General features: G+C 37.3%; 1 protein-coding gene across 1 annotated transcript; it reads right to left on the reverse strand.

Moving 5' to 3' along the window:
- Nucleotides 1-6,662: 6,662 nt before the first annotated feature.
- On the reverse strand, nt 6,663-16,815 carry REXO2 (RNA exonuclease 2). The gene is made up of 7 exons (XM_069468892.1): nt 16,607-16,815; nt 15,533-15,616; nt 12,495-12,572; nt 11,779-11,890; nt 10,353-10,461; nt 8,908-8,961; nt 6,663-7,122 (listed from the first exon to the last, which is right to left on the reverse strand). Exons 1-7 carry the CDS (start codon nt 16,751-16,753, stop codon nt 6,993-6,995), a joined length of 714 nt encoding a protein of 237 aa, XP_069324993.1. The 5' UTR covers nt 16,754-16,815; the 3' UTR covers nt 6,663-6,992.
- Between the last annotated feature and the right edge of the window lie 757 nt (nt 16,816-17,572).

Raw genomic sequence — 17,572 nt, forward strand, 5'->3', positions numbered from 1 at the left:
TCCAGCTTGCTCACTAGAACATAAACTCTATGAGGGCAGGGATATGTCTAAATCCTTGCTAGATCCCCAGTTTTTAGAACAACACTCAACACAAATTAGAATGCTCAATAAATTCAACTTAAGTAAAACAGTGAATTCTTAATCATAAATTAACTTCTCACTGGAAAGTAAATAATACCTAATTTAATTCTCTAGAAATATGGACATGTGCTATCACATTTAAATACTTTATGTATTTTCAAAGAAGAAATTTCAAAAGCACGGACTATTCTATATAACTTAGAACTGTTTTTATCAAATATCTACAACATCCTATTTCCAAGGCTCTTTCAGTAACTCAGTGTATAAAAGCACATGTCATGCTTTTCTCAGAAACTTGTATTAACCATAGGAAACACATCTATATTCTCCAAACCCAAACTAGATTTAGGATTTAATTCAAATTAAATTATTTTAAAATTTTCCAGGTAATATCTGAAACTCTAAAATAATTTTAAAACTCATACCTGTCCCTCTCCCCACCAATCCTCAGAAAGCCAACGTTTGAATATCAGACTTCATGGCTACAGGTCACAATCAACAATTTCAGAATGTCAAAATTGGAAAAACAAGTTCAAATAACCAAGGAATTTGCAGCATTCCTAGAATCATTTGGAAAGACTGTATAAAGTCAACAGTAGTATAAAACACATGAACAAAGCATCTTCATTTGATACTCTGATCAATAACACACCACACAATTTCATTTACACTAGACTATGGCAAGGCTTTTGGGATATTTGGGGGTTTTGTTTTTTGAGACAGAGTATTCAGTGGAATGATCGTAGCTCACTGCAACATCGAATTTTGAGATATTTTTGAAGTTCTTTCATTTAATAACTTGCAAAAAAGAATAATTTTAGTAGTATAGCATGTAACTTCTCTCTCTTCCTTCTGCTCCAAGAAAGCATTTTGGACAAAAGTCCCAGCCATAAATACACCAGTGATTCCCAAACTCCAACCTGGGAACTGATATATGCCCAGGATTAAGTTTGTGTGTTTTTTAATCAATTTAAAGTACAATTAAGAAGACAGAATTGGATTTTTCACAAATTTAAACATATTCAAAGTGCTTGTCCTTTATTGTGAAATTATGTGCTTCCTTTGTGCCTTTGTGTGTTTTAAAATGTCTTTTCTATTACAAAATGATGGCGAAAACAGATAGTATTTTTAACATCCTTATTTGGCAAAATATTAATTAAAGTTGGCAATCTCTAGAAAATACCCAAATAATGTAAAAATTTTACTATTCATAAAACTCAAAGCTGTGTAAAACATTTTGATGGTCTGAAGAGGGAACAAGGTTTTCTACAAAAAATTGGCACTGGGGCATGTAATGCCAAGCCCACATTTCTAGAAGCTTATATTACAGCAAAAATAGTTGAACAGTAGCAACCTTTGCCCCTATTCCACTTTCGTGAGGGCTAGGATTTTTCTTCAGTGTTACCCTTAACATCTGTGCTACTCTTCAACCTTGAAATTGTTTCTGCTAGTTAACTATGAACATCAAATGACTGGGCTATGTTAACCTATTTTCACAGAAGACTTTAAAGACAGAATAAAGTAGAATGATAGAACGAGGTATCTCAGAGCCTGTAAGATGATAAAGAGAGTGTGTAAGAAAAATGAATGATTTAGACAAAGAGTACAACCAAGATGAGTGAAAGTATAAAACCATACCCAGTCTCTAATTTAACAATTAATTATAATATACTGCTCAATATACATTGTAAGCTGGTTAAACAAAATTCAAAATGGAAAAGTTTTTCCACAGAAACAAGATAGGGCTGGTTTCCAAAGCAGCGTCATGGGCCTATTAACTTAGACTATCTAAGGAGTCCACCTAACTCAGCATTCAGAAGCACCTCTTTCCCTATTTCATATGGCTCAACTTGGAGGTAAGAAGGGGACTGGATGTTCCTAAAGGATATTAATTTGTTAGGTTTCCTTTATCTGTAAATAAAAACAGCAATTCCTTATACCACTTTGAAAGCACCTCTCTAAGTTGTCCACTTCCCATTATTCCAAATTGGGAAGCAAAGAGAAGTTACGCCTCCTAAGGTCACAAGCAAGGGTCCCAGAGTTCAGCTCCTCCAAGCTAGTTCCATTACACATTGGTCCTAAGACAGGATCATTCTGAAAATGGTTCACTGTAAATTAAACATCTTCTGTATGTGTGTATGTGTTTGTGTGTGGTAAAATAAACATAACATAAAATTTACCATTTGGGGCATTTTTAAATGTACGGTGCGGTGGCATTAAGTACATTCACAATGTTGTGCAACCCAACTCATGTATCTTATCCTGGATCCCTAAGGATTCTACAGACGGTTCATGGTATGTTTTCATTTGTACAAGAACATAATTTTCCTCCACATTCCTCAACCTTTCCATTTTCTAGGGCTTCTTCCTATTGTGAGACTCTTGTTTTCTGTACCCCAAAATACCAGTGGTATTATTATCCAGGCACAAAATTAAACTGATTAAATTACCCTGAAGACCAACTTAGGTCTCACGTCCTATGCATTCAACTTGACGTGTCAACTGTGAAAGCAACTGTTGTACTTGTCTGTATTCTAGAGGAATGAAGATTTACAGTACCTTCTTTTTAAAGAGATTTAGAAGCCACAATACTCCTTTACTCAATAGAAAATGCTTGACTATAGAGGAACTTTTCATTTATAATACCACCATGGCTGTCTATAGTTTTACCTCAAACCACATAAAATCAAATGCTTTGTTCAAATAACTAAAACTCAATTTTCACAATAGATACACTGCATACACTCAGCCTTCTGTATCCATGGGTTCCACATGCATGGATTTGGATTCAACCAACTGTACATTGACAGTATTTTTTTTAAAAATTATGTCTGTACTGAACAAGTAGTCTTTTTTTTCTTGTCATATCATTATTCCCTAAATAATACAGCACTATAATTATTTACATAGCATTTACATTGTATTAGGTATTATAAGTAATCTAGAGATGATTTAAAGTATACAGGAGGATGTGCACAGGTTATATTCAAATACTATACCATTTTACATCAAGGACTTGAGCACAAGCAGTATCTGTGGGAGGTCCTGGAGCCAATCTCCCACAGATACTGATGGACAATTGTGTATCGATAGATACATGGCGTAATAGCTTTTGTCCTCATCAACAGATATAGAACATAACAGCTTTTGCCCTCCTCAATAAATATGGAATATAACAGCTTGTGCACTCATCAATCTGCTACATATGGCTTATCCTAGCGATAACCAATTTTCCACTGTCCCTGCTGCTTATTAATTTTTCAAAATGTTAAAGCATTTGAGTGAAACTGGGACATTCACACACTACCACAAAGCAATCAATATGACAAAATTGCACTTGAACATTATAACTAGCTATTATTTTTTCTTTAAGGCTTACACACATAAGAACACCAGTTCTGCCAAAGGAAACGATCAATTTCCCTATAAATTTGTCAGCTGGCTTTTTAACAAAGAGATAGATTGTTTGGTAAGTGAGAAAACAGAGATGTCTCAGATTTCATTCTTTCCTCCTATGACTAACCTGCTGGAAAATGGGGTCTTCCTCACCCACGCCCACATACTCAGTACTCCAGCTAGAGCACTCAAGGAATACTGACTGCAGACTATCATCAAAGGGAGGTGGTCTCCAGTTTACAGACAGTTAGACTTATAATTTTTCGACTTCACAATAGTGCGAAACAGATATGCATTCAGTAGAAACCATACCCATACCACCATGCTGTTTTTCACTTTCTGTACTATATTCAATAAATTACATGAGCTAGTGAATACTTTATTATAAAATGGGCTTGGTGTTGGATGATTTTACCCAACGGTAGGCTACTGTAAGTGTTCAGAGCACATTTAAGGCAGGCTAGGCTAAGCTATGATGTTTGGAAGGTTAGAAATAGGCATTTTTGACTTAATGATATTTTCAACTTATGATGGGTTTATTGGGATGTAACCCCATCATAAGTCAAAGAGCATCTGTACTAATTTATTCACCTCTTGAGTTTAATGTGAGGGAAATACACCTGGATGATCCTAAGAATATAGCCTGCAGGATAATCACTGCACAAACAGAACCACCACCAAATGAGAAGCTGCCAAGAGCACTGGAATGGCAAGTTCTACTAAGCAAACATACTGATCATTTTTCAAGCTGTAGTAATATTTAAACCAATTTGCACTGCAGTTCATTTCACAAAAATTACTTCATTAGCTTCAGGAACCACCCTCATCACCACCACACACCCCCACACACCCCACTCCCTGTGAAATCCTAAAAACTAACACAACAAATTTAAATTTCTTTAAACAGACTTATTAAATAATGAAGGAATCACTGAACCATCATGTCTTCATATCAACCTGCATCAGACCAGTTTTGCTTATCTCAAAGGCGGCCAGTCATTTTACTAAAATCTAAAACAAACTCCATTTGGAACAACAGAATTACACTACATAATGAAGATACAGAATAGAAGATTAAATCAGTAAGGTGGCCATTCACACGACTGAAGATTTAAAGTGAACACCAGCAGTTAAAAATTTTAAAACTGAATGGCATGGCTCAAACAGTTAAACTGATAAATAAACCGGCCAGTTGTGTAGGAGAAATCCTGTGGCATTAATAGCAGTATCTGGTTCCTACAAACTTCTTTCCTAAGCCCAGTGTTTTTTTTAATCTCTTCTTGCATTGGAACGTATTAATAACATTCCTGAGAGCCAAGTAAGGGCAAAGACCATCTTGCCAAATTATAGTTGGAAACACTGAACCAAGTCAAGGTCATACTGTTAGCAAAATTTATAACAGTCCTCAGCATGATGTAGTTAGTCAAAGGCCTAAATGAATGCAGATTTAAGATAATTCCCCCCAGCCATCATAACTAATCAATCATAGCACCCTTTTCCAGAGATCCTGGACTGAGTCGAATCCATTATCAATACCAGTTAGCTATCATTAGAGTGCTCACTATGTACCAGGCATTTAGCTCAGAACTATACGAATAGCACCTTATTTACTTCTAACAATTCTTAACCTCATTTTATAGATATGGAAACTGAGGCTCAGAGAAGTGAACTCACCAAAGTCACTCAGTATGTCAGGAGCTCACACTTAACTCCAGAGTTTGACTCAAGAGCCCTTCATAACTACAGTTGACGCCTGAAGAACATGGGAGCTAGGGGTCCCAAACCCTCACACAGCTGAAAATCCATGTATAACTTTTGACCCTTCCAAAAACTTAACTACTAATAGCCTACTCTTGACCAGAAGCCTTACCAATAACAAACAATTAACACATATTTTGTACTCTTACAATAAAGTAAGCTAGAGAAAAGAAAATGTTATTAAGAAAATCATATGGAAGAGAAAATATATTTCCTATTAAGTGGACCATCATAAAGACCCCACCCTCATCATCATCACATTGAGTAGGCCAAGGAAGAGGAAGAAGAGGGGTTGGTCTTACTGTCTCAGCGGTGGCAGAAGTGGAAGAAAATCTGCACATAAAGCCGATCTGCACAATTCAAACCCAGGCTGCTCAAGGGTCAACCATGCTACCTAATCCTGCCTTCCAAAGCACTGAAGTTGGTGCATGAGCTAAAACCCACACCACTCCAGAAAGCAGAAAGACAGTGGTCAGAAAAATTAGCAGACTGATGTTTTCACCAACTCACAGTTATTAGCTTTGTGAATTTCAGCCTTAATTCACTCATTTGAAAAAAGTTAACTAAAATCTCTCTACTCATAGTTGTTGTATAGGTAATACAACTTAGTATGTGTTAAAGTGTTACTCAAATGAAAGTATTATGAGATTATTCTAATCTACAGTCTAGTGGCCTCTGTATCTGTCCGTAACTATCACACATTAGGATCACACTACTATGTTCATATGACTATAATCGAATAGGAATGTAATTTGAGATCACCACAGAAATCTTCTCATCCAGTGGTTCTCAAGGAGAGGCAGGTCACCTGTGGGCCTTTCCCGATTCTCATTTCTTATCTTAAAGAGGCATCTGTCAGAATGAGGTGCACAAAAAATGAGATGTGTTCTACAGATGATTCTTCTGTACCCTCTGGCTGAGGACTCGCCTTAGTACTGTGGTCTAGAATACATAAACTTAGGAGTTAATATATTCCAACTGAAATCCTTTCTCAGTTACTTACTGACCATTACACCTACAGCAGCAAGCTATTAACATTCTATAAACTTAGTACCATGATTGTCTTGCACATAATTAAGCCTTAATTATTACTTAATTATCAACAAACCTTAGTTAGTACTTACTGAATCCCTGTCTGATGGCTTACTTGAATTTCCTGAATGCAGTGAAGAGCAGCCTATTCCAGTGCAGCTGGTTCAATACCTAGAACAATGAGCCCAAATCTGCTTCTCTGAATCTATCTCCATTAGTCTATTCTCACAAGTCTGACTTGCAAAGCAAAACAAGTTCACTTCCTGTTTGACATAAGAACTTATTAATCCATTCCTAAATGCATTATAAGAATTTAAACATTAGCCATACCACTTAAAAAAGAAAAAGCCATCTTTTTCCAATGATTAAACTACTAAAGAATAGATACAAAAAGGTTTGCTTTTTCAATAGAACTAGCTTTATTTATTTATTTATCTATTTATTTATTTATTTATTTTTTAAACAAAAGAAATGGTCTAAAAGCAAATGCAGAGATGTACCAAGGAATGGACATGACCTGGTACTTACAAAGGAGCTGCTGTGTCATAATGGAAACAGTGTATTAGGAGAAAAATAGTGTTGCAGGTACTGTTTGGTTGAATAATCTGGAGATGCAAGTTAACTGAAAGAAGGTGCTCTGCCAAGCAATCAGCATGGGGGGGAAAAAAAAGAGCCACCAGAGGTTGCTTCCAGAGAACTATGTAGTGGCAGCATGAGAAGTGGCATCAACTCACAGTCTTCTCATTTTCCCCGTTTTCTATAATTTTCCTCTTCTTTTCATCTGTTTTTTTCTTGAAGATGTTATTTCGGTAAAACTGAAGTTCTTTGATGCTTTCACTAATGTCATCAAGCGCCCTACAAGCAAACACACCATACTGAATGGAACATCCAAAACCAGAGGAGGTGGAAATCAATTAAAAAGCATAACCTTTTATAAATAACTTAGGAAGAACGGGTACTACAGTAAACGCCACCAACTGGCAGCATCAAAAAGTGAAACATTTCAATAAAGCAATTTTCTTTACGTGTTTTTGTTTTTTACAAAACTTTTGCCAAAAAAAAAAAATTTGTAAAATACAAAAGATTAAAATTTCCCAAACTGTTCCATAAGATGATGATGTGTTCCACAGGGGGGAAAAATTCCAAGGTCAAATAAGTTTAGGAAAAACTAGATTAAACATTTTTTCCTGAAGTTCTTTGCAAAGTATTTAATATACTAATGTGTATTATGAATTCCCAAGAGAAGGCTGTATATACAGTATTTCTAAAACTTAATCGACCACATTTGTGGAATACTTATTAACAGCTCATGAAACATAGTTTAGGAAACACTGCATAATACTTAATGATGTCCCTGAACAAAATACACTGACATACTCGAATGTAACTCATGACTCAGTCATCATAATAACTATCAATTATCAGACAGTACCTAACCATACAAGAGGATCTACCTCCTCTCTTGTGGTGATTTGTTCTATAATCAGTGGCAGCCTGCCTCCATCTAAGAGCCTTTCTTCTCCTCCAACATGCTGTTTCTCATATGTTGTAGTTTGAGAAATCAGGTAACCAAGATTATTACAACAGTGTGCAAGTAAATCAATAACCTCTGAACGATGGGCCAAGGGCTTCTTCTAGAGAATACACTGCACAAACTTCAGTGCAAGAGTTTTATGAGTTATTTCTGTGGCAAAGGCAACAACCTCCTTTCTTCCCAGGTCTTGGATATACGGCAGAGAACTCAAGTTGTCAAAATTACAACCTCTGCCTAAATAAAGGTACACAACCTCTTATCTACAATATTGAAATCTAAAACAGACCTGAAAACCCAAAGTACTCTCATGACCCATTGTGTGGTAAAATCTGAGCAATCTTGATGTGAGGCTATTTATAGTCATTAGTTATGACAGTTGGTGTGACTATCAATATGTTTCATTGTAGAAATATCTCTGTTTTATTATGAACTGCCTCCTCAAATCTTATTAGGAATGTTACATAACAATAAACAATACATGTTTACTATTACCCTTCTATAATAACATCCTAAAAATTCTGAACTCCAAAACATACCAAACCCCAATTGTTTCAGATAAAGTATTCTAGGCCTGTTATTATGTTTCTCCTGAAAGAATACAAAATCAAAAAGAAAAGTAAAAGAACCAGCACAGGACACTTGATACACAAGATCTTTAAATTCCTTGCGTATTTGTGTCTAAGGCTGCAGACATAAAAGAAACAATCTGAAAAGCTAAAAAAGTGTCAAAGTAGGACAACTGTATCATACAACTGTACATAAACTATTCTAATTTTAAATGACTACAAGTCCATATCCTCTATGGGAAGAAAGCTAATACTGCTCATTACTAGAAAGGTTACAGACTGTTTCATCATACCTATAAACCAAGTTATCTAAGAGTTTTAAACCTGCAATAAAGACTATATGACCCTCCTCAAAATGGATTACTGGAATCCTGACCAGAATTCCTGATAATCTTAGTAAAAGAATGTTATCTTTATGCTAGTCGACCTTTATCTTTTCCCCAAGGAAAGAGTGGAGAAAGGACATTATTTAAAGCAGTCAGGAACTTGGGGGTTATGTTTGTGTCAGATTGGCAAGTGCTTGGTAGGACCCAAACTTACCTGTGAGAAGCAGCCTTCTTTGGTGCAAATTCATATTCTTCTGGATACCAGCGTCTATACACAGCAGAAATGGAACTCTCAAAGGAAGCTGTCTCAACAATTACACTGAATAATTACCTCCTTCAAGTAATACATTAACATTGGAAAAGGCATTTGGGTTGTGATTCTCAAGTTGCCTCTTTGCTGGGGGACTCTATTTTCCAACTTGTCCTCTCTTTATACATTCTCTCTGAGCAAGCTCATCAATGACTTACTCCAGCCTGGCCCTTTTTAGAGTTTCTGTCATGGATATCCAACGACCTGCTAAACCTCTCCACCTAAAAATCTACCAGGTACTTCTAATTCAAGATATATGAAAACCACACCCATCATTCTCAACACCTTCCCTCCCCCATGCACCAAATCTACTCTTCCTCTTAGTTTCCCCTTTTTCTTTGAACAGCCCCATTGTCCACCTAAGCTGTCCAGACTAGAAACATATGAATCACTTTATACCCCTTCCTTTTCCTCATTTCCTTATTCAAGTACAGTGTTCGCCAACTGACCCTCTCAAATATTTATTTCCATGCCCCTCATCACCACCCCACTGCCATTACTCCAGCTCATTCTTCTCTCTCCAAGATGATGCAAGGTCTCCTTTCTTATCTCCCTACCTCTTTTCTTGCCACCCTCTAATCAGAATGATCTAATCATATCACTCACTCTTCTACTTACACTTTCTCAGAGGAACCCTCATCCCTCATGAGATAAAACTGAACTTCATTAGTCTAGTGTACAAGCCATTCATACTTTAACCTTGCCTCCCACCTTTGCCAACCTCATGCTTTGCACTCCAGCATTAATGAACGGTTTGTGATTCCTTGAACACATTTTGCCTTAGCTTCCTGCTCCCCCACATCCTCAGACCTTTGACCGCTCTCTGGAATGCTCTCTCAAACGCCTGGAAAACTTCTACTCTTTTTCAAATCTCAATTTAAAAGCTATTTCCTATATAAAGCTTTCCCTGACTTCTCATTCCTCCTGCTCCAACAGTTAGGTGCTGCTTCCCTTGTGCCCACAATACTCTGTAGGTACAGTTCCATAACAGGAGTCATCACAGGATACATTTTTAGGATGTGTTTTTACACATCAACCCACTAGATTCCAAGCTACTTATGGGCTTTTTATCTATATGTGCCAAGCAGATAGGCCAATGCCTGGCACAGAATAGGCTCAATAAATTTTACAAATTAAGGAAATTTGTATGAAAGATTTTTCACATTGTTTTTCCCAATTTTCACCAGTCCAGGATAAATTAAGGTCCTGTACAAGCGAGAATGGGATAAGGAAGCTTTAAACCCACTTGGCACCCTCATTTCTACAGCTCTATTCAATTAGTTTCCACAAATTCTCAATTAAAACATGTTAAATGAGGCAATTTAATGGATCCTAAATATAGCCCTTACCTGCACAGTTCTTTAACAGTGCTCACATCAATTATTCTATAATGAAGATGTTTCATGAACTGGGGCATGTATTTGTCAAGAAACTTCTTATCTGCATGAACTGAATTTCCTAGAAAGACACGAAGCATACTGCATCTCTGTATTTCTAGTAGTATACAACAGGATATCAAAATTCATAAATTGTAGTTGAAATGGAGATGATTTTTTAAAACTCAAACAATTCCTAAAAGCACCTCTAAATTTCTATGTGGGTTTGAATGCAGCTGAATAGCTCACAAGTACAGATTACCAAGTATTTAATCAGTCTAGCTCATAACAAATGTGTTTATGGCCTCTCATGAACAAAAGGTACATCTATCATTCCACATGCTTAAAACAATGCACGAATCTCTTTGTTACTTGTTGAGACCATACCAGAGCCACAAACTTTCTCCCAGTGTCACAAAATCCACACCACTAACACTAAAAATTTAACTGAATCACATAAGTAGATAAACTTTTATTTACATTCCAAATTCTTTAACAAATCACATCCATACTCATGTTTCCATACAGTAATTTATATTAAAAACACTAAATTTTAAATGAAAACTTTAAAATAGACATCAGCCACATTGGCTGGGGGAAACACTTATACAATACATGCTATAGTATTTAATGCCAAAATTTTTTTTATGAATGTTTATGGAATATGTTAGTTACCACATCAATTTACACATACAAATACACCTTCAGAGAACATTAACCTCCCTCTGACAATGTCAGCCCTTTAAAAATCCTGGTAGAATTGGCCTGGTCTAAGTCAATGTCAATGGGGGGAAAAAAAAATAGGTGGACAGTTTTAGATTAAGAGACATAATAACAAAATGAAATGCACGAGCCTTGATTGAATCCTGGTTCAAAAACAACTAGACAAATCGGGGAACTTTGAATGTGAACTAGCTATCACATGATATTGAATGATTTTTTAATTATCTTCAATGCAATAATAATACTGTGTTACATAAGAAAATGTCCTTATTCTTAGGAGATGCTTGATGAAGTATTTAGGAATGAAGTGTCATGCTGCTTGCAATTTACTTTCAAATGTCCAAGAAAAATAGGAAAAACAAACATGGCACAAGGTTAACAATTATTAAAATCAACTTTTCTGTGCATTTGAAATGTTTCCATAATAAAAATATGGGGGAAAATTTTATTAAGTTACTCTTGTGTTTCCCAGATCTCACAGCAGGTTTCAGGGCATTTTCACAATACTCATGTTATAAACTATACAAAGAAACTTGAACACAAAATTAAGATGTATAACCCAAAGTAGGGTAGGTGGAAGACATGGATGGTCTTGGCTGGTCTTTTTGGAATTGCAGTCTCGTGAACCACTACAATGGAAGACTATCTACAAGATATACAGAGGATTGGATTTTACCTGCAAGTGGACAGAGCCCCGGAGGAGTCTGCTGTCGTACAAAGGACAGAAATTCATACTCTGCCTGCTGCAATGTAATTGTACTCTCCTTCACTGCCTTGGTAAGACCAGACTGCAAGAGAGAATCCCCAGCCCCCCACCAGAAACACATGAAGTCAGTTTTCAAAGGCATCCAGAAATGAAACTTCACTTCTAAAATGGGCAAATATAACCAGAGGTGGACCATTTTTAGAACTCAAGTTCAAATTGAAACTGCCATCTTTGCACCAATTTTTTCTTAAAGAATCCAAGCCAAATAAGATATGTTCCTGCTTGTTAATAGCATTTCCACACAGTCAAAAAAGATGGTGCTCAAAGTCCAAGGATATAACCTCTGGGAAGAAACAACTATTAACAGGAGAGCAGCATTCCCCCTTCTCTGAAAGTTGATGTCTAACCTTATCCAAAAGACTGACTTGAGTAATACTTGACAATCCACAATGCGTTCGCGACAGACTGAATGTAGGAGAGAAAAAAACAGGACATTCAGGAGAAGATGATCTCGTGAGGTCCCAAAGATGAAAAGTAAACAAGCAAGCAGTTTCCCAGGCTTGTCAAGCAATCTTCCTCTAACCCTTTTTTAAATACCATCCAACAATGGTATAGGATTCGGATGTGGGAGCAACAAGCTTGTTACTGATCCCCATAGCAGCAATCCTGTTATTTGGTAATGTTACCTTCCCATGATGCTCCTTACACCAATCTGACATGCTGTCCAGCAACTCATCTGGCTGTTTTATAATCAGGTTAGGACCCTGTGGAGGGGAAAAGCCATTAGTCACCAAGAATCAACAGGAATAACCTTGCTTTCAGAGGTAAAGTTTAAGCTGCTTTATGGACTACATATACATAGCAGAGAAAGTAAAAGTATACTTTGTTAACTCCAAAAGTGGTCATTGTTCACTCCAGCACTGTTTATGATGACAAAATAGAACATACACCCATAACTGAAAACTAAAATGCCTATTAATAGAGGACACAGACATCTATCAAGAGTCAGTAAACTATGGCCCCAGCCCTCAGCTCATTTTTTATAGCCAGAAAGCTAAGAATGATTTTTACACTTGTAAAGGATTGTAAGAAAAAAACTAAAGAAGAATATATGATGAGAGGTATATTGCACTCAAAGCCTAAACTATCTGGCCCTTTCCATAATGTCTGCCAACCCTGATTATGAGTTCATTTTGAAAAGTATACATATTATCAAGTGAAAAACAAACTGCAAAACAGTATATACATGCTTATGATTTCATTTACACTTGTTTAAAAAATACACATATTTACATACATATATACATATATACACACACACACACACACACATACACAAAGTATCAAGAAAATGTACAACCTTTGGGGAGTAGGATGGGGCAAGAGAACAGGACAAAAAAAACCAATACGTGATAGGTACCTCAATTACCCTGATTTGATTAATACACATTGTACACCATATCAAAATATCACATGCACCCTATTAAAAAAAAAACTAATAGCTTACCATACATACACCTTGGATAAAGTTATACCATTTAATTTTAACAGTATTTTTCTATTTAAAAAAATGCATTTTTTAAAGAGGTAATTAGTGACAACTGAAAAAAAAAAAAAAAGTGGCCCTCAAATTCTCAGCTCCATTGCACAGAACATTCAAATATTGTGAATCTTTCAGATAAAATCCCAGCAGCAAACAGTAGCCTGACCTGAGTCACTGACACAAATCGCCTTAGTTTCTCCTTCTGTAAGATGGTGATAATAATACCAAACTGTCCCCCTTCCCTCACAGGGATGTTAAAAGGATAAAAGAAATTATAGATATGAAAGTTCTTTGAACTCTCTGGAACAAACTCTATAAATCCAAGGTATTATTACAACTAAGGTGGTAAAATAGCTTGCATCACTGAAAGGAATGGCTAGAATTTGACTAAAATATGCCTGACATCTCACAACTAAAAAGGAGGTTTAGCCACAGATAACTGGTGTTGGCAATCTCTGTGGATAAACAAAAAATGTGTTCTGATAACATATTAAAAAAAAAAAAAAAAAACTCCTATTGTAAAAAAAAAAAAAAAAAAAGTCTAACGATGAGGAAAAAGCAAACTCCTATAAATCTAATGTTATATAACCTACTCTAGATTCCAGTTTGGCAAACCAAGGGACTATACCTACAGAAAAATTTTCAGAGTAGGATGCTTGTTCTTCTATCAGGATAAAACATTTCCTCATACTCTTATACAAAAATAAAACATATTTACCACAGAACTGACAGCCCTTAAGCATTTTTTTTTTAACATCTTTACCCTTATCTGACTTAGTCTATTTACAAATGCTGCACTCATCTGCAGCTGTGTGAATACATACCCAAATTTCCTCCAGGGTACATATCAACCTACTGATCCATTAAACTGTCAGTATTTCACATTATATCAACAGTCCAAAGGAAAAACTCTTCTTCAGCCAAGGGTAAGTAGGGCTGGTAAAATAAAGACACTTCTCTTCACTATTCATCTCCAGTAAATTCCAAGTAACAGAAAAAACAACCAAACCTAAAACTCAGCACTTTATTTATATAAAGTCTAAAAAAAAGTTGTTATGATGACAAATACAAAGTCTCAGAATTCTCCTCCAGCTGATATGTCAGAAAGATAAGCCTGGTACTCCACAAATGCAGCAACTCATCTATAAATACCTTCTCACCTCTTTTACGTACATAGCAAAATAAATGGAAGTCTTAACTGTAGATTTAAGAAATTTATCCCAGTGCCAGTAACACATCAGTCCTACCCTCTGGGAACTTAATATAACAAGACTTTCTTTTCCACAAACATCCCTACTTTGTTTCTATTCTAGAGTTTCTTAATCTCTGAATACTACTGACAGTATAAAACAGAATTATTCAAGGTCAGGGATTTCACCCCCTACCAATCTGATAGTGTCACATACTTATTAAATGTTTCATTTCATGAGCGGCTGAAATGCAACAAGTGTGTTTTATTTGTTTTGCTAAATGTTTCAGTTAAGAATAGCATGTGAAAACCTTAATCATGCCCAATCTGTCAATAAGAGAACACTGTATGGATGCATATCAACAGAAATTCTAAAATTTTAATATAGATCTAGAAGAATCACATGTCCTAGCTGAAAAGGCACAATTGTATATATGCAGTCAAGCTGAAGCCAAAGTTATGCCATAAAGAGGTAAACTTCAGCATGAGTCACCAAATCTGATGGGACAACAGTTAGCTGTCCTAATGGTTAGGAGCACTTTGGCTGAGATTGCCTAAGTTAAACTACATTAGCCAGGTGGCCTTGGGCAAATTACCCAACATCTCTATGCTCAAATGTCCTCATCTAAAAAATAAGCATTATAACAGTACCTAACTTATAGTTGTTGTGAGGATAAAGAACAAAAACATGTAGAGCACTTAGAACTGTACCAGGCACACAGTAAGCTCTCAGTAAATGACAGAGTTTATGATTTTGTAAATTTCTGGCATGGTTAATTGAAAAATTAACTAGGCAGTGAGATATATTACTCTGGTTCTAGTACCAACCCAACCGTGACCTAGCACATTACTTTGGACCTTAATCTACATATATAGACTTCATACACAGACTTCAGTTTTCTTATTTTTTAAATAAAGGTACCGGAAAAAAATGACTTTTAGATTTCCAATGCCCTCTAAACAGTGTAACTGTATTACATGGCATCACCTACTTCAGCCAAAATGTTGAGATCAGAGTCAGTTATTAGACAGGCCATCTCAATAATCTGGTCCTTCTCAATGTCCAATCCTGTCATCTGCAATAAAAATAAATATATAACACACACAAAACCATCTTTCTGGCCTATTTCACCCAAGTTTATTTAACAGGAATTCCCTCAAGCATATTCAGTTTATATCCCATAGCCAAAACAGAAGAGACAATAATGCTCCTTGGGCAACTATTCAAAGTATTAATACTAAACTTGAGTCCTCATTTATTCAACAAATATTTACCAAGAGCCTGCTATTTGTCAAGCACTGTGAGTCTCCTCTGGGACAGATGCAAAGTAAGTAAAACTGAGTGCTGACAGCACTCAATTGTGGAAGTTACATATCGAACAACACCGTATCTCTAGAGAGCTTACAAAGTTTTCATATTAATGACACCACTTGATCTTCATCAGAATCTAATGGAGAAAGTACTGTTATTATTTTCATTTCATATAGGAGAAAACAGAGGCTCAAGGGAAGGGGAGCCCTTGGTTTTAGTATGGAAAACCTGAAGAGATCAAAACTGGGTTCTGGTCCCAACTCAGACCCTCACTAACAGCATGACCTTGAGTGAGCTGAACCCTCCTTTGGGCAGCAATTTTGTCACTTATGGAATGAGGAGTAAGGCTGAGTCATCTCTGGAGTCCCGTACAGCACTAACAATCTAGGGCTCTTTAAGGTTTTGTGGGGGAGGAGGGGAGCAGAGACGCTGTCCCCACCCCCACCACTGTGACCCTAAACCTGAGACATCAGAGCGTTAGGGAAGTCCACACCTGGGCAGAGGAGGCAGGCAGGAGAGGGAGCCACAAGGATGACTCCTTCCATTTGAAAAGAAACCCCGCAGCCCAGGACGGTCCCCAACACCCGAAGAACTCCTGCCTCCGGACTTGCCCAGCGCCGCCGACTGCCGGGCCGCGCTCACCTGCCACACCTGAGACCCAGAACCCTACAGCTCTCCCAGGCCAGGCTCTGCTACTCGGTCCCACGCGCGAAACTTCACTCTCCTTCCCTCACCCCTCGCCGACCTCACTCACCTCCAGGTCCACCCAGACCATCCGCTGAGCCATGCTCTCCCCTGCCGCCATGGCTGCGCCACCTTCGCGGACACCTCGCGCCCGGCACTGCCCGCGACTCCCACCTACACCTCGCAACAGCCTGGAGCTCAGGGAACCACCTAGCATCACCCGGCACGAGCGGCCACGGCCCCAGGCTCGCAGCCGGCTCTGGCGCAGGCGCGATAGTCGCTAAACGACGCAAACCCGCGGGGAGGTGCAGCAGCGGAAACCACAAGTCCCAGCATCCAGTGCGGCGGCTCGCCCTGAGCAGCCCGGCTTGGCTGCCGAATGGGATGATGGGACTTGGAGTCTCACCTGCTGTTGCCACCGGATCCCCACCCCCGCCACGTGTTTTTCGGATGTTACTGGACGCGCATGTTTTTCACAGCTAAGTTAGTTTGCTTCCAGGAGTTACTTCCTGAGTTTCAGTTACTTGTGAGCTGCGCAGTGGAAAAAGAATTTTTACTTTGGTTGTTCGAAAAAGATGTGATTATCTATTTATGATTTTTTTTTTCAAATATATATTTCCCTTTTTACTTCTTTTTTCTCTTTTTTTACTTACCTGCCCCTCTCTTCCACACACCAGATATTTTTCTCATTTAGTTGGTACCAAAAGGCGGTGTACTTTTTTCGGGCCAGAAGACCATTTCCAGTATCATCAAATCATTTAGAAATCTTTAAAGGAGATATCTGAAAGATCACTTAGCACGTATTAGGTGTTCAAAATTGGTTACTTTCCTTCATTTGGCAAAGGGTTATCCCTTATTTCTTATGGAACGTGGTCTGTGTTTCAGTTCAGCTATTAGGTGTCAGTGGTCATTATTTTCTACTCGGGCCTTAAAAGTTCTCAAAGTTAAATCTCATCCTGGTATAACAGATCTATGGAGCAAACTAAATTAAAATGAACTAAAACAGCTCTGTCTACTCTGTTGTCTGCTTTGGTTT

This window comes from Eulemur rufifrons, chromosome 6 (genome assembly GCF_041146395.1).
Source record: "Eulemur rufifrons isolate Redbay chromosome 6, OSU_ERuf_1, whole genome shotgun sequence".
Taxonomy (NCBI): Eukaryota; Metazoa; Chordata; class Mammalia; order Primates; family Lemuridae; genus Eulemur; species Eulemur rufifrons.